Below are 25,389 nucleotides of genomic sequence, written 5' to 3'. Positions count from 1 at the left end.
ATTATAATCCACCTAATATATAATTCACATTTTTATTTTCCTGCTGTAGCAAACTTGTTCAGATTTAGATCCTACATCTGTACTTTACACACTCCACACACACGTACACACGTACACACTCACACACAAACACACACACACACACAACACATTCAGTAGCACAAATGTACTAATTTCCTCACTCACACAAACAGCCATAAAAGTACTTGATTGATTAAGAAAACGATGTTAAAAACATTATAACATTTCATCACCCCTATACTATACCGGATGCTATACGGTCATACAAGGCATTTCCTTTCCCATGAATCAAAGTGCAAGACATCCTCAGTGTGCTGTGTGGGGACCAGATGGATATTTATATATCTATAATGACCTCCTGCCCTGGTGTTATACCGCCTGGCCAGTGGATTCTCATTTCCTAAAGTTGCTTCAATAGAAAAGTTTGAAAGTTGCATAAAAAGTAGGCCTCGTCTCAAAGTTGCTTAAATCTGTGAAGCACACCAAAATCCTATGATTTGTGTGCCATTAAAAAAGTAGATTCAGAATTTTGGTGTACACGTCACATAGACTTACACACTTAGTAATTATGGATTTTGAGTATTCACGAGTTTCACCTGGAAGAAATACATACACATGTGGGTTTGTGAGTGCATGAATGAACTCTGATATAATCTGAGGGGCTTCCCTTTTAAAAGTGAACTTTTTATTTATTTAAAAAAAAGGTCATTTAAGCTCATCATAACATTTTTGTCTGACTAAGCGGGGGTGCATTCAGACATTTGGGTATTATTCTGGGTAATTATGACATGCTCTGTATCCCAAATGGCACCCTATTCCTTATATAGTGCACAACTTTTGCCCAAAGCCCTATGGGTCCTTTCACTACTAAGACTTGGATTATTACCCAATGTGATGCTTTAATCGTTCTCAGGATGACTGGAATGGTGGTTTAGTAGTGTATGAACCCAGGGACAGATTTAAGAACTGGAGGAAAGATAGATATGGTCGCCAGTGAAAGTCTACACACCCTTTGCACAGTCTTCACATTTTACTGCCTTAAAATTCAATCAAAAAAATAATTGTATTTGATTTTGTTCCTACCAATCTACACAACCTACTTCACATTGTCAAAGTGAAAGAAAAATTATAGAATATTTTCCTAATCAAAATAAATGAACATGTCTTCATTAGGTATGCTTTCACACCCAAGTTAGTACTCAATGGAAGCACCTTTGGCAGCAATTAGAGCTGTGAAATCTTTTAAATAAGATTCTAGGGGCAATTTATGGTCATTGTTTTTGTCAAAATTGCTCGAGCTCAGTCAAGTTGTTGGGAATCATTAATGACAGCAATATTCAAAGAAGGAAGCTCGTGTTAAAAAAATAATCTGCAAATAATAAATTATGTTTGCAATAAGCCTGTTAAGTAATACTGCAAGACAACATAGAAAATTACAGGTTTGCATCAAATCCAACACAATACAGGAGCAACCCTCTGTATTTTCAAGTATTGTGATGGCAGCATCATTTTATGTGTGCTTGTCACCAGTATGGACTGGGGAGTTTGTCAAGATCAAAATAAACATGAAAGAAGCAAAAACCCAGGTAAAAAGTTAGTGGAAAACCCACTTCAGTCTTCTGAAAACCTAACCCTGGGATAAAGTCTTACTTTCCAGAAGGACAATTACACATATGTTAATGCCAAAGACCCACCAGAATGGTTTTAAAGAGGTGTTGCGTGTTCCTGAGACGTCCAGTCTCAGTCCTGACTTCAATTTGCTTGGGACAAAGTTTGAATATTGCTGTCCATCAATGATTCCCAACCAAATGTACTGAGCTTGAGCAATTTGGACAAAAACAATAGATATACAGTGTATGTTTCCCTAACCTAATTTGGTATAAAGTTATTTTCAATTATTCACAGATGTAATGGCTGCCAAAGCTGCTTCCACCAAGTATTTACTCTGGGGTGTGAAGACATATGCAATCAAGGCATCTTCATTTAAAACAAATATTTTCACTTTAAAAATGGGGAGTAGGTTGTGTAAATTGTTAGGAAAAATATCAAATTGAATCGCTTTTCAGAATTTTTTCTAAGGCAGCAAAATGTATAGACTGTGCAAAGGGTGTGTAGACTTTCACTAGGCACCGTATCTGCAAACTGTTGAAAGCTCCCGCAGTTTATTGAGTGTAATGTTTCGAACCAAAGGTCTAAGTCACTTTCGAAAAAATGGCAAGAATTATCACCTTATATTATTATGCCTGCTTATCATATGATTGTTGTGGGGGTGTCACAAAACATGGATGGTAAATATAGGCGGCAACATCTAATTTCCTAGATGGCACCTGGGTTCTATCAGTTTGGGGGCCAATACATAGGTGAGGGTCATTAGACTGGGGAAGCTAAATGTAAAGTAATGACGGTTACTCATCTGACAAACTTCAGCTCATATCTATGAAAATTATTTTTACTATCTTTATAGATGATCTAGAAAGAATGAGATTACCCTCTAATCATGTGCATTTCAGATGAGTTGACCCAGTACATACATACAGAAACAAGGAATTTGTCTGGAATGTGTGTGTCTCTGGTGGTTTGGGTCGGATGTGGGTGGGGTTTGATTCTGGTTGTTTGGATAAAGGAACCTCAAACCCAACTGAAAAACAGCAGGCATTTCCCCTTGGCTTCTCCCTCCTCTGCAATTCTGCCTATCGTCTAACGTGGGAGTTATGCAGTAGGACCTCTACTGGGGCTTAAAGCATTTCCTTTTTTAATATAACACACTGACAACCAAATTTCGGTACAGCAGAAGAGTAACCAATGGTTCCATGGCACTAGTTGTAAGACACTGGTACTTTGGCTAAGTTCAAACTCTAGCGCCTGATAATACCATATAATACTATGGCTGCCTAATAACCTCTCCTCCAGGTGTGAACATTGGAGGGGCAGGCTCCTACATCTACGACACTCCTCAACCTGCTTTTGACAGCCCCTCAGAAGGATCTCCCACCACACCATGGACCACCATGCAGGTCACCCGGAACCAACCCAAAGGTAAGGGACGGTAGCCTGATCCCAGATCTGTTTGCGCTGTTTTGCTATCTCCTAGGGTCATTGTCATTGCAAACAATACCATAGGAAAACCACACAAACAGATCTGGGTCCTGGGGTAGTAATAGTGGTAGTAATAGGATTATTAAGGGAGTTTAGAGTTAACATATTGTCTTAATGAAAAACAAAATCCCTCCTTAGCTCTCGCCACCTCACACACACACATACAGTACATACACTACATGGCCAAAACGATGTGGACAGCTATTAGCCTATTCGGCTATATCAGCCATACCCGTTGCTGACAGGTGTGTAAAATCGAGCCAACAGCCATGCAATCTCCATAGACAAACACTGGCAGTAGAATGGCTCGTACTGACTTTCAATTTGGCATTGTCATAGGATGCCACCTTTCCAACAAGATCACCATGCACAATGCCAAGAGTCAGCTAAAGTGGTGTAAAGCCTCCTGCCAGTGGACTCTGGAGCAGTGGAAACACGTTCTCTGGAGTGATGAATCACACTTCACCACATGGTAGTCCGACGGACGAATATGGGTTTTAGCAGACGCCAGGAGAATGCTACCTGCCACAATGTGTAGTGCCAACTGTAAAGTTTGGTGGATGAGGAATAATGGTCTGGGGCTGTTTTTCATGGTTCAGGCTAGGCCCCTTAGTTCCAGTGAAGGGAAATCTTAACGCTACACCATACAATTACATTCTAGACGATTCTGTGCTTCCAACTTTGTGGCAACAGTTCTGGGAAAGCCCTTTCCTGTTTCAGCATGACAATCCCCAGTGCACAAAGCGAGGTCCATTCAGAAATGGTTTGTCGAGATCGGTGTGGAAGAACTTGACTAGCCTGCACAGAGCCCCGAGCTCAACCCCATTGAACACCTTTGGGATGAATTGAAAAAATCAGTGCCCCGACCTCACTAATGTTTTTGCGGCTGAATGGAAGTCCCTGCAGCAATGTTCCAACATCTAGTGGAAACCCTTCCCATAAGAGTGGAGGCTATTATAGCAGAAAAGGGGGACCAACTCCATATTAATGCTCATGATTTTGGAATGAGATGTTTGACGAGCAGTTGACCACATGCTTTTGGCTATGTAGTGTATAGACACATACACACACAGGAACGAGTCCTTTTTATCAGGGCTGCTCAGATTAACTGGCCTTACCAAGGGCTCCAAGTATGACCTTTAAGGGTTAATTATAGCAACATAAAGCACTAGAGAGAGGGTTACACAGACACACACACACTTGTAATGATCCTATCTCTGTTCATCACTGGGGAGGAATGAGGAATTTTTGTATAGTGACACTTCACATTTGACAAGTTATATAACTTTGAGTTATATAAAAGGCTGACATGTATCTGATCTTTTAAGATACATTTAACCCCCTAAAACATGACCAACGATGAACTTTCAAGTAATTTGCAGTACAACATTCACTAAGTGTACAAAACATGCTCTTTTCATAACATAGACTGACCAGGTGAATCCAGGTGAAAGCTATGATTCCTTATTGATACCACTTCAATCAGTGTCGATGAAAGCGAGGAGACAGGTTAAAGAAGGATTTTTAAGCCTTGAGGCAATTGAGACATGGATTGTGTATGTGTGCCATTCAGAGGGTAAATGGGCAAGACAAAATATTTAAGTGCCTTTGAACAGGGTATGGTAGTCCATGCCCCGACAAATAGAGCCTGTTCTGAGGGCAAATGGGGGTGCAACTCAATATTAAGAAGGTGTTCCTAATGTTTGTATACTCAGTGTATGTCTAACTTTGACAATGGGCTCTATTTTAACTAACCTAAAGCAATGATAAATCTAAGTACAAGTGGTAGCGCAATAGATTCACACGTGTGTCAGAAATATTTTTGCTAATTTCACTGTCACAATTATTGGTGCACTTGCTGGCGTTGCCACGAAAGGGCTGGGTTTTGATGAATAAACAAGTTATGGGTGAGTCGAGGCTTGCCAATCAGAACATACTCCATGGCCAAATATGTGGTTGCTTCAAGTTGTGTATTTACAGTTTTTGATGTATTTCCTTGGAATCAACACCAAATCCAATGTTAGTCTGTCATTTAAGAGGTAATGCCCGAGAAGCCGGTGTTTGGAGGATATATTGGCACGGTGTTGTTAGGCCCAAAATGAAGTTACCAACATATTCAAATAATCTTTGACATATTTTCATTAAAAACTGTATTTTAATTCATGTATTTATACTAGTTCATGCTTCCACAAGATATAGTCTTGACACAAATCTAGGGTTGCTACCCAAGCCAGCTAGTCGTTTGTTCTATCGGTTCGGTTGCTAGAGACGCGACTCAGTCGTTCAGTCTTTTTGTTCTGTATCTATGGATGCGACCAAGTCGTTCGTTCTAAATGCTGCATTGCCATACTGGCTGGCAACGTTCTTATCCCTTGCTTGCTAGCTAGCCAACTACGGCTAACTTACAGTCACGTCAAACAGTACAGACAGAATAACAACAGTAGCTGCATTTGTTTAAGCTGTTTTCTAGTGACATTTATTTGGATACATCCATAACAATGAGCTAATGAGGCACGATTTCACCTTGTATATAAAATGTGCTCACTCATCAGGACACTGTTGTTCAGAGGAGCTAGCCAACAACACAGCTAACAAAACCACTTCAGACTGAAGCTGGAAAGACTGCTAACTAGCTGCAGTTCATTTCATTGTACCTTTTTTCAATTGACATTTCTATGTATATATCCATAAAAATGATGCCAGCTGATTCATGATTTCGACTGGCTGAGAAACGCTGCCTACCTGTCTGTCTCCTCCCAACACATTCATTACTATGGGAGTGCTGGAGATCTAATTTGAATATTGAAACAATGTTGCAAATGTCGGAGAGACAGACAGCAAGGTTTATACAAATCTCCGCTGTTGAAAACAAAATGTTAGTCTAAAAGAAATGTGAGATAATATCTAAATGCTTTTTATAGTGCCGATCAAGTTTATAAATTGCTTGGCTGGGCTGACAGTGGTTTGACAGTCAGATGGAACAGAGTAAATAGGTATTTTAAGGTGGTAACTTGTGGAATAGACACCGGCTGGAATGCGGTTTTAACCAATCAGCATTCAGGATTAGAACCACCCGTTGTATAAAGTTTGTTAAGTTTAACAGAAATGAAATAACAAAATGTAGGCCGATCTTTGCTAAATATGTTAACGTGAACCCATTTCCAGTCCACATTGTTCTAAGTAATTGCATGGCTTCAATAGCATTCACACTGATATATGGGTTTAGGCATACTGTAATTTGCATTATGGCCGAGTATGGACATGCCAAACATTGTCAATAAGCAAGATTAAATGTACTATTGATCAGGCCTAAAAAAGAGAATGGATAATTGCAATCAAATTCGAAACAAAATATCAACTTGTTTTAAATTGGCTATGTCACACTTACAGGCCGCATCATGGGTATACAGTGGGGGGGAAAGGATTTATTCCCCTGCTGATTTTGTACGTTTGCACACTGACAAAGAAATGATCAGTCTATAATTTTAATGGTAGGTTTATTTGAACAGTGAGAGACAGAATAACAACAGAAAAACGCATGTCTAAAATGTTATAAATAGATTTGCATTTTAATGAGGGAAATAAGTATTTGACCCCCTCTCAATCAGAAAGATTTCTGGCTCCGAAGTGTCTTTTATACAGGTAACGAGCTGAGATTAGGAGCACACTCTTATAGGGAGTGCTCCTAATCTCAGTTTGTTACCTGTATAAAAGACACCTGTCCACAGAAGCAATCAATCAATCAGATTCCAAACTCTCCACCATGGCCAAGACCAAAGAGCTCTGCAAGGATGTCAGGGACAAGATTGTAGACCTACACAAGGCTGGAATGGGCTACAAGACTATCGCCAAGCAGCTTGGTGAGAAGGTGACAACAGTTGGTGCGATTATTCGCAAATGGAAGATACACAAAAGAACTGTCAATCTCCCTCGGCCTGGGGCTCCATGCAAGATCTCACCTCGTGGAGTTGCAATGATCATGAGAACGGTGAGGAATCAGCCCAGAACTACACGGGAGGATCTTGTCAATGATCTCAAGGCAGCTGGGACCATAGTCACCAAGAAAACAATTGGTAACACACTACACCGTGAAGGACTGAAATCCTGCAGCGCCCGCAAGGTCCCCCTCCTCAAGAAAGCACATATACATGCCCATCTGAAGTTTGCCAATGAACATCTGAATGATTCAGAGGACAACTGGGTGAAAGTGTTGTGGTCAGATAAGACCAAAATGGAGCTCTTTGGCATCAACTCAACTCGCTCTGTTTGGAGGAGGAGGAATGCTGCCTATGACCCCAAGAACACCATCCCTGCCGTCAAACATGGAGGTGGAAACATTATGCTTTGGGGGTGTTTTTCTGCTAAGGGGACATGACAACTTCACTGCATCAAAGGGACGATGGACGGGGCCATGTACTGTCAAATCTTGGGTGAGAACCTCCTTCCCTCAGCCAGGGCATTTAAAATGGGTCGTGGATGGGTATTCCAGCATGACAATGACCCAAAACACACGGCCAAGGCAACAAAGGAGTGGCTCAAGAAGAAGCACATTAAGGTTCTGGAGTGGCCTAGCCACTCTCCAGACCTTAATCCCATAGAAAATCTGTGGAGGGAGCTGAAGGTTCGAGTTGCCAAACGTCAGCCTCGAAACCTTGATGACTTGGAGAAGATCTGCAAAGAGGAGTGGGGACAAAACCCCTCCTGAGATGTGTGCAAACCTGGTGGCCAACTACAAGAAACATCTGACCTCTTTGATTGCCAACAAGGGTTTTGCCACCAAGTACTAAGTCATGTTTTGCAGAGGGGTCAAATACTTACTTCCCTCATTAAAATGCAAATCAATTTATAACATTTTTGACATGCGTTTTTCTGGATTTTTTTGTTGTTATTCTGTCTCTCACTGTTCATATAAACCTACTATTAAAATTATAGACTGATCATTTCTTTGTCAGTGGCCAAACATACAAAATCAGCAGGGGATCAAATACTTATTTCCCTCACTGTATAATATTAAAACAACGTAGACTATGGAGAGTTTTACCCACATCCAAACGTTTCCAGCAGCTGGACAAATATCCAAAATAAATAGAAAGGGAGAATGTCCGCTCACTGTTATACTTCTCCCAAATAGTCCTAAGTTTTATGAACATAATTGGAACCATTTTACAGATCAGATTGCATTCACACATCTCCAGAAGTTTCCTTGCAAGCGTGCCACGGCAGTGACTTGTCACCATAATACCAGGAAGGTGAATCATTCTAAGAAGTTTGGTTGTATTACAAATGAATGAATGACAAGCAATCCGTTTAAAAAAAAACAACAACTATAAATACATGTCAAATGTAATAATATCATACAATCGTCAGGAAAAAAAAGACATGCATTGCTGAACAGCCCTTCGTTATAGTAGGCATAAGGGAGGGCTTGGGTTTTGAAAATATGAAACGAAAAACAAGCCATTTTTACAGGTTATAGATAACTTCTGAATACGAGGTTCACCGTATTCCAGTGTTGCCAACCAATTTTCAGGGTAAGTTGCTAGAGGCAGGTTGATTTGTTGCTAAATTACATTGTGATGTCATTGCGTGATAACGTAAAACTGCGTCAATACATAGAATACACAATAACGTTACTCAAATTGACTGAACATTTCGGAAACAAATATGATTTGACAATTGTTCAGGTACAGACTCCCACTCTTTTCTGTACTTCTGGCTGTACAATTTTGATTGAGACATGTTGATTGATGTTGTAAGTTCTGTTCAAGATCAAACGTTCGTGACCAACTATATTCATTGGGTTTGGCTCGTTGAACCCGTACTACTGCTGCAGTCAGCCAACAATGATTTGCAATTTGCTGAAATTGCTGATGGCCTGCTGCTGCCTGTGCACGAGCTGAGCGCCTGCTGCTGACGTCACTCACTCTGCACTTTTGCGGCCAGGCACATGTTTTGTGTCAGGTATCCACAGATATGTTTTTTAACTCACTGAATAATGTTCACTCTATCAGTGATATAGAATCTAAACAGTGTGATGAACCCATCAAAGTTGAAGCGATTATAGAGTCTATCAAACATCTAAAGAACAATAAATCACCAGGTGTTGATGGAATTACATCAGAATTTTACAAATGATTTTCTGAACAAGTATTTGAAGTATTTTTTCGAGAGTATTAAAAACAATGGGGCCTCCCGGGTGGCGCAGTGGTCTAAGGCACTGTGTCGCAGTGCTAGCTGTGCCACCAGAGACTCTGGGTTCGAGCCCAGGCTCTTTTGCAGCTGGCCGCGACCGGGAGGTCCATGGGGCGACACACAACTGGCCTAGCGTCGTCCGGGTTGGGGAGGGCTTGGCCGGTAGGGATATCCTTGTCTCATCACGCACTAGCGACTCCTGTGGCGGGCCGGGCGCAGTGCACGCTAACCAGGTCGCCAGGTGCACGGTGTTTCCTCCGACACATTGGTGCGGCTGGCTTCCGGGTTGGATGCACGCTGTGTTAAGAAGCAGTGCGGCTTGGTTCGGTTTAGTTTCGGAGGATGCATGCCTCTCGACCTTCGTCTATCCCGAGCCCGTACGGGAGTTGTAGCGATGAGACAAGACAGTAACTACCAATAATTGGATACCACAAAATTGGGGTAAAAAGGGGTTAAAAAAAAACAATAATAAAAAAAACAATGTTCTCCCTCCTACAATGAGTCAGGGGTTAATAACACTGCCTAAAAAAGAAGTGCTGCTCATCGATAACTGGCATCCAATTTGTATTCTTTTGACTATAAGATATTAGCTTGCAAAAAGAATGAAAGAAGTTCTGGATGCAATCATTGATGAAACACAGTCTGGCTTCATGAGGAACAGACATATTTCTCACAATATCAGACTAGTATTAGACATACTTGACTACTCAGACCTAATAACTGAGGATAGCTTCATATTATTTTTTGATTTTTATAAAGCATTTGACACAGTAGAGCATCAGTTCCTCTTCCACTCCCTTGAGAGACTTGGCTTTGGGGATTTTTCTGTAAGGCTATTAAGACTCTCTATGCAAATGTTAACAGCTCTATCAAATTGAAATATGACACCTCACCTAGATTTGAGTTAAAGAGAGGAATTAGGCAAGGTTGTCCTATCTCCTCGTACCTGTTTTTATGAATCACCCAACTTCTTGCAAATTCTTTAGATAATAGTCATGTACAAGGTATTTCCATAGCTGGTAAAGAAATTATTATAAGCCAGCGGGCTGACGATACTACACTTTTCTGAAAGACGCTAACCAAATCCCATATCGATCAATGTGATACAATACTTTTCCAAAGCGTCTGGTCTATATCTTAACATTAATAAATGTGAACTCATGGCTGTCAAAGATTGTGTGACACCTTCATATTATGGTATTCCAGTAAAAGAAGAACTTACATATTTAGGCATAACCATTACAAAGGATCAGAAGTCTAGAGGCTTACTCAATTTGAACCCTCTTATTAAAAAACCCCAGAAGAAGCTAAATCAATAGCTACAGAGGGACTTATCTTGAAAAGGTAGAGTCATAATAACCAAGGCTGAAGGTATCTCTAGACTAACATATGGCACTCTATCTTTATATCTTGACAGTAAAATAAGCAAGGAGATAGACCAGATGCTTTTCAACTTTCTGTGGAGAAACCGTACCCATTACATTAGGAAAACTGTTGTAATTAACACTTAAGAGAATGGTGGGCTGAATTTTCTGGACTTTATTACCTTAAATAATACTTTTAAGATAAATTGGATAAAACAATTCCGAAGAAGACCCACTTCTATCTGGAATTTTATTCCTCAGCATGTCTTCTCTACTTTTGGTGGCCTTAACTTCATGTTGTTTTGCAATTATAATATAATATAATAATAATTATAATATTGCCAAAGTGAAACTTTCTGCTTTTCATCGGCAGGTTTTCTTGTCATGATCCTTAATTTATAAACACAATTTTTCTCCAAACAGATATTATATATGAAATAATCGGGATGTATTGTATAAAAATACTTCTTTGTTTTTAGATTATTGGTTTTGAAATAATATCCTATTGGTGAGCCAACTGGTAAATGCAGAGGGTCTTTTACTCAGTTATAAGGAATTCTTATCACTTTACAAGGTCCCTGTAACACCTAAAGATTTTGCAATTGTTTTAGATGCCATTCCCTCAGGTGTTCAAATCAAATCAAATCAAATTTGATTTGCTCTATTTGCTCTATTATTCAGGAACGTGTCAAGACCTGACCCTCAGAGCCTACCTTCTATTGACCCTGTTGACTCATCAGTAGGAAAGATTTGTTTCTCTTTTGGTCCATTCAACAACAGAGCGATACGATCCTTGTTTCAGCAGGATGTTGTATCTATAACTTATGTCATGCCTTATTGGAATGGATTTATTGATCATATCTGTTGGGGAAAAAAATTGGATGCTGCCACACACATACCTAGTTGTTAACAAAATTAAGGAAGTTTCCTTTAAAATTATTCATAAATATTATCCTACCAAACACTATATGAAGAAGTTTAAGGAAAACATCAACTCAAATTGCTCCTTTTGTAATGACCACCCAGAAACAGTGGCAAGACATCAGTAGGTTTATAATCGAACACATCTATTAAGATCTTACACTATTGTGGAGAGATGTACTGCTTGGATTCTTTACCTATGATTGGAATAAGCTGAAAAAATGTTATGTAAATAATTTCATTATTCTTTTGGCCAAATTTCATATTCACAAATGTACATTTACAAACAAAAAAAAAACTACTTTTCTTAACCTACAAAAATAAATGTAACTGTATTTTAAGATAATTAAATAGTATACTAACAAAAAAGCTGTTAGAATAATAAGTGCATGTACAGTATGTCCCTTAAGGTTCTTGTGTAAGGTGATATTGTACCCCCTAGCTCAATTGTCCATTATATATCATTTATATATTCTTGTGTTCCCTCATGTACTCTCTGTATTGATTTGTTGTTAATACAAAAAAAAGGAAAGGCACATGTTTTGTGACTGAGCGTGCATTTTAGCATTTGAGTCATTTTTCAAAAGTTGCTAAAAGTTCCAAATAAATGTTTTAAAGTAGCTAAATTTGTTTCTAGGTGCTGTTTGAAAAAAAGTTGCCATGGTAGTCTAAAAAGTTGCTAAATCTACCAACTCAATTGCTAAATTGGCATCACTGCAGGATTCACCGAGGTTCTCATCTCTCGTTTCATGATGGGCAAGACCATGCAGCCTACATCATGGAGGGGGGTAGGCTATGCTTGGTTTTTAATCAAATAAAACGAAATGGTCAAAAAATGTGCTTTTTATGTGTCTAAATAGGAAGTATACTGGCACCAAAAGCACATTACTCTACTCTTGTTCCATTGCACATATGAGCAGTGTGTATCACAGTTGGATAGGCTGCGTTTCCGCAGTCAAAATTCAAGCCATTACCAACTGCGTCACCTCTAAAACCAGCTTTTGGTTGGCCTTAAATATCCCTATCAGCGCTGCCGGAAATTAGCATTTTGGGTCAAGTTTTTAAGGACATGCCTAAAATACACCCGCTCATCTGAGCGCAAGTGAGCTGTTATAAAACAGGTCAATTGCCGAACCTGGTTTTAGCGCTAGAAAATGCTACTACGCCAGTTTTCACTTGACGAAATTGCAAAACGAACGTGCGTTTGACACTAGCGCCGCCTTAAACCAGCCAAAAATAGAGCCATGCGTCTTTAAACAACTATCTCTGATTACAAGATTCAAGATTGACCCATGTTAGAACTTTCAACAGATCTTTTTAACAAACAACTTGTTGGGTTTAACGTTTCCTTTAGAGATTAAAATGATTTTGAAGGAATGGGTGGGGTAGTTGCTGATCGCTCGATGTTAAATTTATAATGATTTATAATCTGTTGAATTTTGCCTTTTGTAAAACGTTGTAAACCCAAACTTTCTGTCATGTAGCATGTCACTGTTTAATCTGAAAACAGAGTTTATGTGTTTGGTTAACCTGAATAGAAAAATTGTATATTTTGAATAATTATGTCAAGTTGGAGATTACATTTATTTGATCAGCTGGACTTGGTCACTGGTATGTTGAGTTTGTGTCTTTTGCACTGGTTTGTCCTTATGTTTGCTGTCTGGTAATTTGTAGAAAATCAAATATGTGAGTTTATGTAGGGTTAATTTATGAGTTTAATTGAGGCTGATTTATTTGTTTCTGTCGGGTGAATAACCTCTAACTATTGTTGTTTTGTCAGTACCTCCCCCTCAGACCAGGATGTTTGCTGGAGAGACCTCACTCTGTCCTGGCTGTGAAAAAGTGGTCTATTTTGGTAAGTTTTGGTCAGACTGTTCATGATTGATTTATGATATAAACATTGAGCACTCAACTATGCATTATATGCTTTCTTATATTTATTTTTCTATGTTGGACTGATAGTTCAAGTGGTCACTTCGCAGACTCTTATATTTTCAAAGTGAACTACAGTGAGTGCATACATTTTTGGTATGTGATCAATGTGGGAATTGAACCCAAGACCTCAGTGTGGCAATCACCACGTTTTTACCAACTGATCCACATAGTACCTACCAGTACCTACTTTTTCTTAATTATCCTGACATGCCAGTTGAATGAGGTAATCATAGTGAGGTGTTTGTCTGTCTCTGCAGCAGAGAAGGTGATGTCCCTGGGTAGGAACTGGCACCGACCCTGCCTGCGCTGTGAGAGGTGTAAGAAGACACTGACCTCTGGTGGACATGCTGAGGTATTACATCCACATTAATACTGTCTACTACAGTTACTGATGACCTGAAGCGAGGGCTGCTTTTAAGATCAACATCAGTGTTTCTGTGTTGAAGTTCACAAGTAAAAGGTTGATTTGATTGATTTTATTATTAAAGTGTCTTGCATTTTCAGGATGCCTAGCCCACATGGATTTATAAGACAATCTGAAGATGCATTGATGCTGGTCAATTAAATCATACATAGAAGTGATTTAGCTCGTCTAGTAGGCTTGTGTCACTGGGCAGCTTGCGGCTGTGCTTCCCTTTTGTAGTCTGTAATAGTTTGCAAGCCCTGCCACATAAAATGAGCGTCGGAGCCAGTGTACAGTAGTATGATTCAATCTTAGCCCTGTATTGACACTTTGCCTGTTTGATGGTTCGTCGCAGGGCATAGCAGGATTTCTTGTAAGCTTCCGGATTAGAGTCCCGGACCTTGAAAGCGGCAGCTCTACCCTTTTAGTTTAGTGCGAATGTTGCTTGTAATCCATGACTTCTGGTTGGGGTATGTACGTACAGTCACTGTGGGGACGACGTCCTCAATGCACTTATTGATAAAGCCAGTGACTGATGTGGTGTACTCCTATGCCATCGGAAGAATCCTGGAACATGTTTCAGTCTGTGATAGCAAAACAGTCCTGTAGTTTAGCATCTGCTTCATCTGACCACTTTTTTATAGACCGAGTCACTGGTGCTTCCTGCTTTAATTTTTGCTTTTAAGCAGGAATCAGGAGGATAGAGTTGTGGTTGGATTTACCAAATGGAGGGCGAGGGAGAGATTTGTACGCGTCTCTGTGTGTGGAGTACAGGTGATCTACAATTGTTTTCCCTCTGGTTGCACATTTAACATGTTGATAGAAATTTGGTAGAACTGATTTAAGTTTTCCTGCATTAACGTCTCCGGCCACTAGGAGCGCCGCCTCTGGGTGAGTGGTTTCCTGTTTGCTTATTTCCTTATGCAGCTGACTGAGTGCGGTCATAGTGCCATCATCCGTCTGTGGTGGTAAATAAACAGCCACGAAAAGTATAGCTGAAAACTCTCTAGGCAAGTAGTGTGGCCTGCAGTTTGTCACAATATACTCTACTTCAGTTGAGAAAAATCTAGAGACTTCCTTAGATTTTGTGCACCAGCTGTAGTTTACAAATATGCACAGACCCCCCCCCCCACCCACCCCCCTCCGTCTTACCGGAGTGTGCTGTTCTATCCTGCCGGTGCAGCGTATAACCCGCTAGCTGACTATCCATGTCGTCATTCAGCCACGATTCCGTGAAACATAGGATATTACAGATTTTGATATCCACACCTTGTCTAATTTATTGTCCAATGATTGCACGTTTTGTCTAATTCAAGGTGAGTGATCGCTGTCCTGATATACAGAAGCTCTTTTTTGCCGTAAGATACCGTTGCAGAATGTACAAATTATGTACATTATGTACAAAATAAGTTAAAAAAATGTCAATTGAAAAAGATTGTTTCCCTTGTTACAGCATGAAGGGATACCTTATTGCCACGTCCCTTGCTACGGCATCCTGTATGGACCAAAAGGAGTGAACATCGGCAAGGTGGGCTGTTACATCTATGAGAAGGAAGACATGGAGCAAACTGAAATACCCAGCCAGTCCTAACCACACACTAAAAGTGAGATGAATGGGGTCTCTGTTTGATTAGGGTAATTTCAGTGACTGAATTGAGTGACTGAAGTGATTCACTGACTGAATTTGACAAGTAATGCAATGGAACCGACCACATGCTTGCTGATAAACATGAGGTATTTTTGTGTGTATTTTTACATATTGTTTGTATAACGTAATAATGTTTCAGAATATTTAAATCACTTTTGCTACCTGCTAAGCACACAGATTTATAAAATATATTTAACAACAGGTTCATATCCAATATTAAAGATTGATTGCATACATTTGCCAATGGTTATGGTGAGGAAGAATGCATAAAGAGTTATGATATGTTATCAAAGATAATATTTTGTTCCTCATTCATATGAAACAGAAAGGAGTCTTTACTAAATAAGATAATGCAGTATTGGTATTGAGTGGAGAATTAGAATTTGTATAGGAGGAATAAAATGAATTACGCTTGTCTTGTTTTATTAAATCAGTGCTAGGTTTGAGTGTTGTTTTTGATGTGGAACAAACACAATGAGATTACTTGAAAAGGTGTTTGAAAATTGTTGTTGGTGCACATTTGGGCATATAAAAAATATTTCCGGAAAGAATATCTTAGTATCAATTTTCCCCCTCATCGTTGGCCTTTGATTTTAGAGGGATTTCTGTTGTTTCCACAACTTGGGATCCAGCCAAACTTTTCCTAGAATTGTACATAAAAAGAATAAACACACATAAAACACTATGATAATCATCAACAACCATATTTGCAAAGAATTTACAGATTGTACCCTGGCAAAATGCTTGCTTGAGAAATTGTGGTTTGCTAGGTTTAGGCTAGTATTTTAGAATTGTAGCAACTAGGCAATGGCGGAGCAATTTCTGCATATTTAGCCTTTAATAGATGCATTGTGATCTGTCTAGTGCGCTGCTCTTTAACGCACCTTGGATTGAATCTCAACCTATATCATACCCTGTCTCAACCTATATCATACCCTGTCTGCCCGTCCTCAATGTCCTGAATGGTCTCTGGTAGACAGCGGTCACGTGTCTCAGGCAGCATCCTGGCCACCAGGCTAGCCAGCAGGGCTATGGAGCAGAGGAGGACCTGCGGAAGGTCCCTCCACACCTCGTCAAGCAGCAGGATGAGAGGGGCCAGAGAAACCCCCAGGCGACCCATGGACGAGTTGTAGCCCATGCCATTCTGCCTGAAAGACAGAGAGAGAAATATACAGAACACACATTTTTGACCTGTCTGTCTTTAGTTACACTTTAAATCGGAGACACAGGTGTGATTTACCTGACCACAGTAGGGAACAGCTCAGAACTGTATAACACGACAGTTGTGAAGGATGCTGCCGAGCAACCCTTCCCCAGCATCGCCACCACCGTCCTTAAAACAGACATGTCTGAAGTGGAGGAGAGGAACGACATGACCTTTCCTTTAAGTCAACGTTTCCCACCATATTTAAATATTTAGGATGAGTTCATGAATAACTGAAAAAGACGAACACACCCCAGCAGAATTCGATGGTAACTTGTGTAGAGTTGTGATAATTCCTTTAGAGATGTGATAACTTGTGTAGAGTTGTGATCCCCTACAAAAAAAGCACTCACCTCTGGGTAGGAAAATATTAATAGCGAGACAGATTCCAGCTCCTAGCAGAGATCCTACTTCTGTGTTTCTCCTGCCCACTTTATCCAGAAGGTAGTACACTGATAGTGTGACTGGGAGTTCTATGGCACCATACACAAACTGGGTTAGATATATGTTGAGCCCAAATCCAGTGATGTTGAAGCTAATGCCATAATATGTTGAAGCCACACCATACCTTTGGGATGAGAAATCAGGTTGGCATTGTTGGTGTTGTTAAACAGTGTAGAGCTATGTCATGTGTTTTGACACAGTTTGAGGTGAGCTAAAAGTCTAATTTAAAGTTGAATTTACATTTCAGGATATTCTCTTATGTGGATATTAGATCAAAACGGTCAAATGAAATCTTACCCAACTTGATAGCATCAATACATTCCTACATTATTGTGTGTGGCCAGACATGATGAACATGCGTTTACTAAAGCAACTTGTATCAGATATCATGAGACCGGGGATATTCACCACACTATGCCTGTGAGTAGAGCCAGTCTCCTCATCTTTGGGGTCCTGACCAAGTCCAGGTAGGAGTAGGTTCTGTCTTTTCTCTCTGTCACAATGATACTGGACAGCGTCTGGTGGCGAGAAGAACAGAGGCGGATCAGTTGCTGAATCTCAAATCAACCCCTAGACTTTATCTCCTCGACGCTCCTGTAGATATGAAAAGATTGGATATACATAAGCAATATGGAAAAAATCCCACCCAGGCTTTAAGAGGGAAAGTAAACAGGTCCTAGATCTATTTGTGCTGTCTTGCCAACTCTGACCATAGGAGTTAGCAAGAGAGTCCCTGTGCACAAGAAGGCCAAAGTAACCTGTCTAAATAACTATCGCTCCATAGCACTCACATCTGCAGCCATGAAATGCTTTGAAAGGAAAGTTATGGCTCACATCAACACCATCATCCCAGACACCCTAGACCCACTCCAATTCGCATAACACCCAAACAGATCCACATATGACACAATCTCTATTGCGCTCCACACTGCCCTTTCCCACCTGGACAAAAGGAACACCAACGTTAGAATTCTGTTCGTTGACTACAGCTCAGCATTCAACACCATAGTGCCCTCCAAGCTCATTACTAAGCTAAGGACCCTGGGACTAAACACCTCCCTCTGCAACTGGATCCTCAACTTCCTGATGGGCTGCCCCTGGTGGTGAGGGTAGGCAACAACACATCCGCCACGCTGTCCCTCAACACAGGGCCCACTGACACTCTTGCACTGGCTCTATGCACAATCACTGGACTCTACCCACTCATACTACACTGACACTCCAACACTAACATATACACACACACATACTACATATGCTCACACACACAAAACACAAACACATCCATATTGACTCCACACACACGTACACTTTCACACTCTTTTATACTCTTCACATGCTGCTTCTACTCTGTTTATTATTTATCCTGATTGCCTAGTCACTTTTACCCCTACCTACATGTAAATGTTACCTCAACTACCTCGTACCCCAAGCACATTGACTCGGTATCCTTGTATACTGTAGCCTTGTTATTATTTTATTGTGTTACTATTTTGTGTTAATATTTCCTTTTTATTTGGTCATTTCCATTAAGTAAGTATTTCACTGTATAATCTACACCTGGTGTACTCAGCGCATGTGGCAAATACAATTTGATTAGATTTGTGCACAAACAGATCTGGAACCAGGCTAGAAGGAAGAGTGAAGGAATTTAAATAACCATATTACTTAAACTTATCCTATCCTGGCAATTGCTTACCTCTGGTGTAATTTTGGATGCAAACTCCTGCTTCTGGTTAATCTGGGCACATTGTTGCAAATAAAAGTTTGCTTTCTCAAACTTCCCATTGGCTATGAGCCACCTGGCTGACTCAGGAATCCACCTATTGGAGGAGGTAAAGATGTTATTCACAATAACACAGCAACTGTTAACTGTTAACTGTCCATTCATTTGTTCGTTAGTCCCTCCCCCCCTCCCTCCCTCTGACCTCCATGTGAGTATGGCCAGGACGAGAGGTGAGGTGACCACTATGGTCAGCTGTCTCCAGTCGTTCACACAATAGGCTATGGCTGGAATCATGGAGTTACCAAACGTCCAGGACAGGCTGTCAATCACTCCCACTAATTTTCTGTGCTCAATGTCCACCCACTCCACACCTGAGGATGGCACAACGCAACACCAGATGAGTCAAGGATAGTCTCTGAGACACCACGTGGGTTGTCTGTATTCATCTAGTGGTGGGTGGGCTTCGTGTGTGTGTGTGTGTGTTTGGTTGTGTGCATGTGTGTGTGTATAATCACTGAGTACTGATGAGATGATGACGATGCCAGTGATGCCGAACCCAGTGAAGAACCTGAGCACAGCAAACATTATGAAGGAGGTGGAGAAAGCACTGGCAACACCAAACAGCATGCCAGAGATATAGGACACCAGGAGCATGGTCTTCCTACCAAACCTAGAGAAAAAAGACAACATGTGAAGATAATGTAATTAGATATTTTTCTGTTCACTTTAAGTAAGTTTCTCCGAGCTAGAATGGCCCATAGGGCAGGGGCCTATTTCACTATCTGTAGTGTGAGGCAACACCCCTCTTTCAATTAGAAATATAATAAGATAAGCTTATGTAAAGAGAATACAAATACAAATGCCCCCTTAATTTTATCGATTAAAAAAATATTAAAGACCAAATGTAGCTGTTTTTATATCAATGTCAAATTGTCAGTCTCTCTTGGATCAAAGTAGAGGAAAGATAAATGTTAATGTGAGAAATATTAATGTGTTGAAATAGCTCTGACAGACAAACTTACCCCACCAGACATGCCACCAGGGGTCTCTACACAGCCCCAAATCCAGAATGAATTCAAGGAACTCCCTTCCATTTCAAATTACTCAAGCAAACAGCAAAATGTACTTTAATACATGTATAGAAACAGCACAATGCCTGTGCCCTTTCTTTTCTTTTCTAGGGGGTAGATCAGCTTTAATATTGCAGATAGATTGTAGCTTCCCTCAATGTAATTGTCTTCATAATTTCCAATCCCCCCTATCTTACCCTAATAACTCATAGGCATATGTGTACTGATGTATGTATGCACGTAACTGCTAGATGTTACTGAATGTAAATGTACTATATGAAAATGTAATATATGAATGTATTAGGATGTAGACATAGAGTAATGGGTCTCTCTGTTTCTCTCAGTGTTGTGTTAGTAGGACATTTCTAGGTCCTGTTGTTATTATTTTAAATGTGTGTAGTTCAGTCCTTGAGCTGTTCCTGTCTATTGATGTTCTGTAATATGTCATGTTTTATGTTTCATGTGGACCCCAGGAAGTGTAGCTGCTGGTTCAGCAATAGCTAATGTCGCCAAACCCACTGGCTACAGGTTATCTACAAGTCTCTGCTAGGTGAAGCCCCGCCTTATCTCAGCTCACTGGTCACCATAGCAGCACCCACTCGTAGCACGCGCTCCAGCAGGTATATTTCACTGGTCACCCCTAAAGCCAATTCCTCCTTTGGTCGCCTTTCCTTCCAGTTCTCTGCTGCCAATGACTGGAACGAACTGCAAAAATCACTGAAACTGGAGACTCATATCTCCCTCACTAGCTTTAAGCACCAGCTGTCAGAGCAGCTCACAGATCACTGCACCTGTACATAGCCCATCTGTAAACAGCCCATCTATCTACCTCATCCCCATACTGTATTTATTTATTTATCTTGCTCCTTTGCACCCCAGTATCTCTACTTGCACAGTCATCTTCTGCACATCTACCATTCCAGTGTTTAATTGCTATATTGTAATTACTTCGCCACAATGGCCTATTTATTGCCTTAACTCCCATATCTTACCTCATTTGCACACACTGTATGTAGACTTTTTCTTTTCTTTTTTTCTATTGTATTATTGACTGTATGTTTAGTTTATTCCATGTGTAACTCTGTGTTGTTGTATGTGTCGAATTGCTATACTTTATCTTGGCCAGGTCGCAGTTGCAAATGAGAACTTGATCTTAACTAGCCTACCTGGTTAAATAAAGGTGAAATAAAAAATATATAAAAAAATGGGGACATAGCCAAGAGAAGATGTTTGCTGGTGGGGGTGCTGCAAATTATTTTTGCATACGGCTGTATCGGTCTGATAATACAGGAGTAGTAAAGGCTCAATACAATACATTTGTGAGAGAAAAAAAATGTCTCCCGAGCTGCAGAGGGCTAAATGCAGAAGACACATTTCACTTGAAGGCGTTCAGTTGTACAACTGACTAAGTATCCCCCTTTCCTATATCCGTCCGCTAATACGGGGAAGGCCAGACCGCAGCCGTCTATGCCGGCAGATTGAAGAGGCCAGCATTTTCTGAGCTAAACTGACAAAGACACACCTCCAACAACACATAAAACCTCACATAATTCTGCCCAAAAACAATTACAATTTCTCTCAACAGTGGCATGTGGACTTTTTAGGTGAGCGCTGATGCCTGTAATAAGTAGTGCCCACTTTGTGAAAGGCAGGGGCGCATTATATTTTGCTTGTCCATTCCCAGCGTGCCTCTCCAGGGTGCTGTTGGAGAGACGTATCGCTGCCACGCTCCACCAACATTCCGTCAAAATGAATGAACGTAAATCATGTAGCAGATATAGGATATGGTAGAAATAGTATGTGGCTTTTTCTGTAGCTTACAGGCTGGAGATAAAATGTATAAGTAATGGGACAGACACTTTTCACATCATGCAGGTTTCTCTGATAAAATACCCTAACCTATAAGGCGCCTAATATTTAAAAAATGTGCTGACATGTTAACAAACCATATATACTAAAAACAGTAGAGGCCAAAGTAACAATGGACAATATGGAATGGATAATCAGGCTACGCAGGCTACTCAAAACTGCTGTCCAGAAGTTTCACCCCTTGGGCTAAATTGTCATGATCATTGGTTCAAGTTTGTATCCATAGCGAAAAAATAAAATACTTATGCAATTTCCCACTGTGTAAACACATTGCAAATAGGCTCAGGATAACTCCTGATAAAGTTGGGTATATGATATTCATAGCTGAAACAGACAAATTGTTTAGTGTGGTGGAAATGTAATATGGATTAGTCACAGGAATCAGGATTAATAAGGCCAATGGAAAAGCTTGTTTTAGAAACAGTGGGACTAAGACATGGATGAGCATTCATAAAATTACATTGCAGGCAGACACTGTAGGATTACACCCCAGTAAGCACAGACCGACGTCAATGTCTTTTGGATGTCTTTTTTTGGTCCTATCTGGACCAGCAATCTTTTTGTTTGGTGCAGTCTAGACCGGTCTTGATTTCCACACCCACAGATGTTAGTTTTTGGTCCAGTCTAGACCAGCCTTGATTTTGCTCAACTATAGACGCCTATGTTTGGTTCGGATTTGGTGTGGTCACAACCGGCCTTGATTTCTGGAAAATACCTATCTTTTCACTTTTCATTCAGAACCTAAATTGAACCTAACTTCAACGTCTGGAAAATACGGATTCAACATAATTTTGCTTACTCTGAGTATTCTAGTTTTGCAGGGGGCAATATGTTTGTCTCACCTAGGGTGGCAGAATTGCCAGGACCAGCCCTGAATACAGGTGTAATAAAGGCCCAGTGCACTACTTTTGTAAAAGAAAAAAAGTTTCCTGCAGCTAAAGAAGTCAAAAGAGTTGTAAAGGCCAAGTATTATTCTTTTTACAAATAATAAATAAATATTCCCATTTTTCAAGGTGCTGCAGCACCCTCAGAACTCCCATGGCTATGAATGGGGATCCTAATAAAATATTAAATACTAAATACTAAACCTAATACAATTAGGCACCATAAAACAGTTTTCTATTAAAGTAAAAAATATATATATAAAATAATGCTTTTTAGAAATATAATTATTTCTCAAGCAATAATTTTGAGGGGGAAACTTTTATAGGTTTGGAATTCTCTTTGTTATTGGTAAATTAACAAATTTGCCACCTGGTGATGTCACCAGGCAAGCCACAACTCCACCCATGCAAAACCTGCTGATTAGAAGGTCCTGTGTATGTTGTATTTTCAACCAGCAACTACACTATATATAAAAAAGTATGTGGACACCCCTTCAAATGAGTGGATTCGGCTATTTCAGCCACAATTGTTGCTGACAGGTGTCTAAAATCAAGCACACAGCCATGCTGTCGCCACAGACAAACATTGGCAGTAGAATGGCCTTACTGAAGAACTCATTGACTTTCATCATGGCACCGTCATAGGATGACACCTTTCCAACAAATTATTTGTAAAATTTCTGCCCTGATCAACTGTCTAGGAGCACGAGCCGCTCAGCCACGAAGTGGTAGGCTACCTGCCCCAATGCATAGTGCCAACTGTAAAGTTTGGTGGATGAGGAATAATGGTACGGTGCTGTTTTTCATGGTTTGGGCTAGGCCCCTTAGTTCCAGTGAAGGGAAATATTAACGCTCCAGCATACAATGACATTCTAGATGATTCTGTGCTTCCAACTTTGTGGCAACAGTTTGGGGAAGACCCTTTTCTGTTTCAGCATGACAATGACCCCGTGCACAAAGCAAGGTCCATACAGAAATGGTTTGATGAGATTGATGTGGAAGAACTTGACTGGCCTGGACAAAGTTCTGAGCTCAACCCCATTGAACAGCTTTGGGATTAATTGAAACGCTGATTGCGAGCCAGACCTAATCACCCAACATCAGCGCCCAACCTCACTAATGCTCTTGTGGCTGAAAGGAAGCAAGTCCCAGCAGCAATGTTCCAACATCTAGTGGAAAGGCTTCCCAGAAGAGTGGAGGCTGTTATAGTAGCAAAGAGTGGACCAACTCTATATTAATGCCCATGATTTTCGAATAAAATGTTAGACAAGCAGGTGCCCAAATACTTTTGGTCATGTAGTATATCCGGAAAAAAACACAAAAAACTTTTTTTTTAACACTTTTAGGGTGTTATTTTAATCAGCGGCAAAGAACAGGAAAAATGAATTTTGACTGCACTGGGCCTTTAACAACTTAACAACTTTTTTTTTTCCATTCAGAGACAGTCTACTTCATGGTTTTAGGTCATCTTGGAAATCCAGAACTAAAATCTCAAGTAATTGCATCAGATGCTCGAATAAGATCTGGGGAAAGACATGTTAGGAAATGTACTAGAATGAGGAGGGGAAGCAGCGCGGTAGCTCCACCCTCCTCTCTTTCCAAGTTACCGGCGGGTCTATTGGCCAAAAGATGCTAACAGTGATGCAGTGACGGTTCCTCATTAGTCATTGCATCCGCACATTCTGTTGACACTACCATACCAGTTATGTTATGTGCGTCTGTACACAAGAGATTTGTTTTAAGGTGACTCTAAAATCCACTGTCTATGAATTTATAAATGATTGTTAACTTACCTGTCACTCAGACTACCAAAGGTCATTGCTCCGAACATCACTCCCAAGAAGAAGATGGTGGCCGTCACCTTATTTTGCCCTTTCTGGTCACACACCAAGTCCCACTGATGTAAGAGGTAGAAATAAGAATAAACAGACAACACATTCAAGGTACCGTATAAAAGAGAACAGCCTCTCTACTTCCATTTTGTGAAATAATTTAATTGAGTAGCTAGCACTGCAACAATATTCAATGAGATTTGTAGAGATTTGTACTTACAAATAATACTTCATTTCTAACCATGTGTAGTGGTCGAAGAATGACATTCAATGAGTACAACATGGCCTATAGTCCAGTGACAAAAAGACAGAAAAGCTTACCTCTGTAGCCAGAGTGGATTTGAAGGTGCTGTTGTCATATACCCATCCATTCTGACAGGGGACTGTAGCTAGGTCACTGTCATTGGAGTTGGACAGGAGGTGGAACTGGGGTTCTGGGAACATCTTGCAGGAGCTTGGAGTCCCATCTTCTTGTACTGGAATAGTGACAGTCAGTCTCTGCTCCTGGGTCAGATTCCCAAAGACGCCCTCATCATCCAGAGTGCTGAGGTCACAGCGGTGAGAGGGCACGGCCGCTATAAAGTTACCCAGCATAAAGTGACAAGGCAGGGTGAATCGTGCAACGAAGCTGATAATAATGATCATAATCTGGAACCGTCCAAATCCATTGATATCCGAGAGTAGGTGCTCAAACTTCATCGTCCACTTGGTCCAGACAGACTTCTTGTAATACTGAAAGCACAGCAATCACACTCATTCACATTCGTACTTTTGAACCAA

General features: G+C 40.4%; 2 protein-coding genes across 5 annotated transcripts in view; one reads left to right on the top strand and one right to left on the bottom strand.

Annotated features, from left to right (window-relative positions):
* Positions 1-16,104, top strand: part of LOC109899807 (cysteine-rich protein 2) — a 26,550-nt gene extending 10,446 nt beyond the window's left edge. Inside the window, exons 4-7 of one of the 4 annotated variants that reach the window (XM_020495359.2) lie at positions 2,932-3,057; positions 13,375-13,449; positions 13,787-13,881; positions 15,386-16,010. In XM_020495359.2, coding sequence (XP_020350948.1) covers positions 2,932-3,057; positions 13,375-13,449; positions 13,787-13,881; positions 15,386-15,523 — 434 coding nt within the window. In that variant the 3' untranslated portion in view covers positions 15,524-16,010. Of the gene's footprint in view, positions 1-2,931; positions 3,058-12,622; positions 13,206-13,374; positions 13,450-13,786; positions 13,882-15,385 lie in introns of those variants that run through there. The other 3 variants (XM_020495360.2, XM_020495362.2, XM_020495361.2) reach the window with 3 other exon arrangements.
* Positions 15,969-25,389, bottom strand: LOC109899806 (solute carrier family 22 member 7-like). Its single transcript, XM_020495358.2, has 10 exons — positions 24,931-25,389; positions 24,571-24,674; positions 19,470-19,624; positions 19,157-19,325; positions 18,928-19,051; positions 17,637-17,746; positions 17,138-17,352; positions 16,821-16,929; positions 16,516-16,728; positions 15,969-16,223 (listed from the first exon to the last, which is right to left on the bottom strand). The coding sequence occupies exons 1-10, from the start codon at positions 25,306-25,308 to the stop codon at positions 16,142-16,144; spliced, it is 1,659 nt and encodes a 552-aa protein (XP_020350947.1). The 5' UTR covers positions 25,309-25,389; the 3' UTR covers positions 15,969-16,141.

Source organism: Oncorhynchus kisutch, linkage group LG11, assembly GCF_002021735.2.
Source record: "Oncorhynchus kisutch isolate 150728-3 linkage group LG11, Okis_V2, whole genome shotgun sequence".
NCBI classification, from domain to species: Eukaryota; Metazoa; Chordata; class Actinopteri; order Salmoniformes; family Salmonidae; genus Oncorhynchus; species Oncorhynchus kisutch.
Note: the sequence above shows the minus strand (reverse complement) of the source record. Positions and strands in the feature narration are given on the sequence as shown.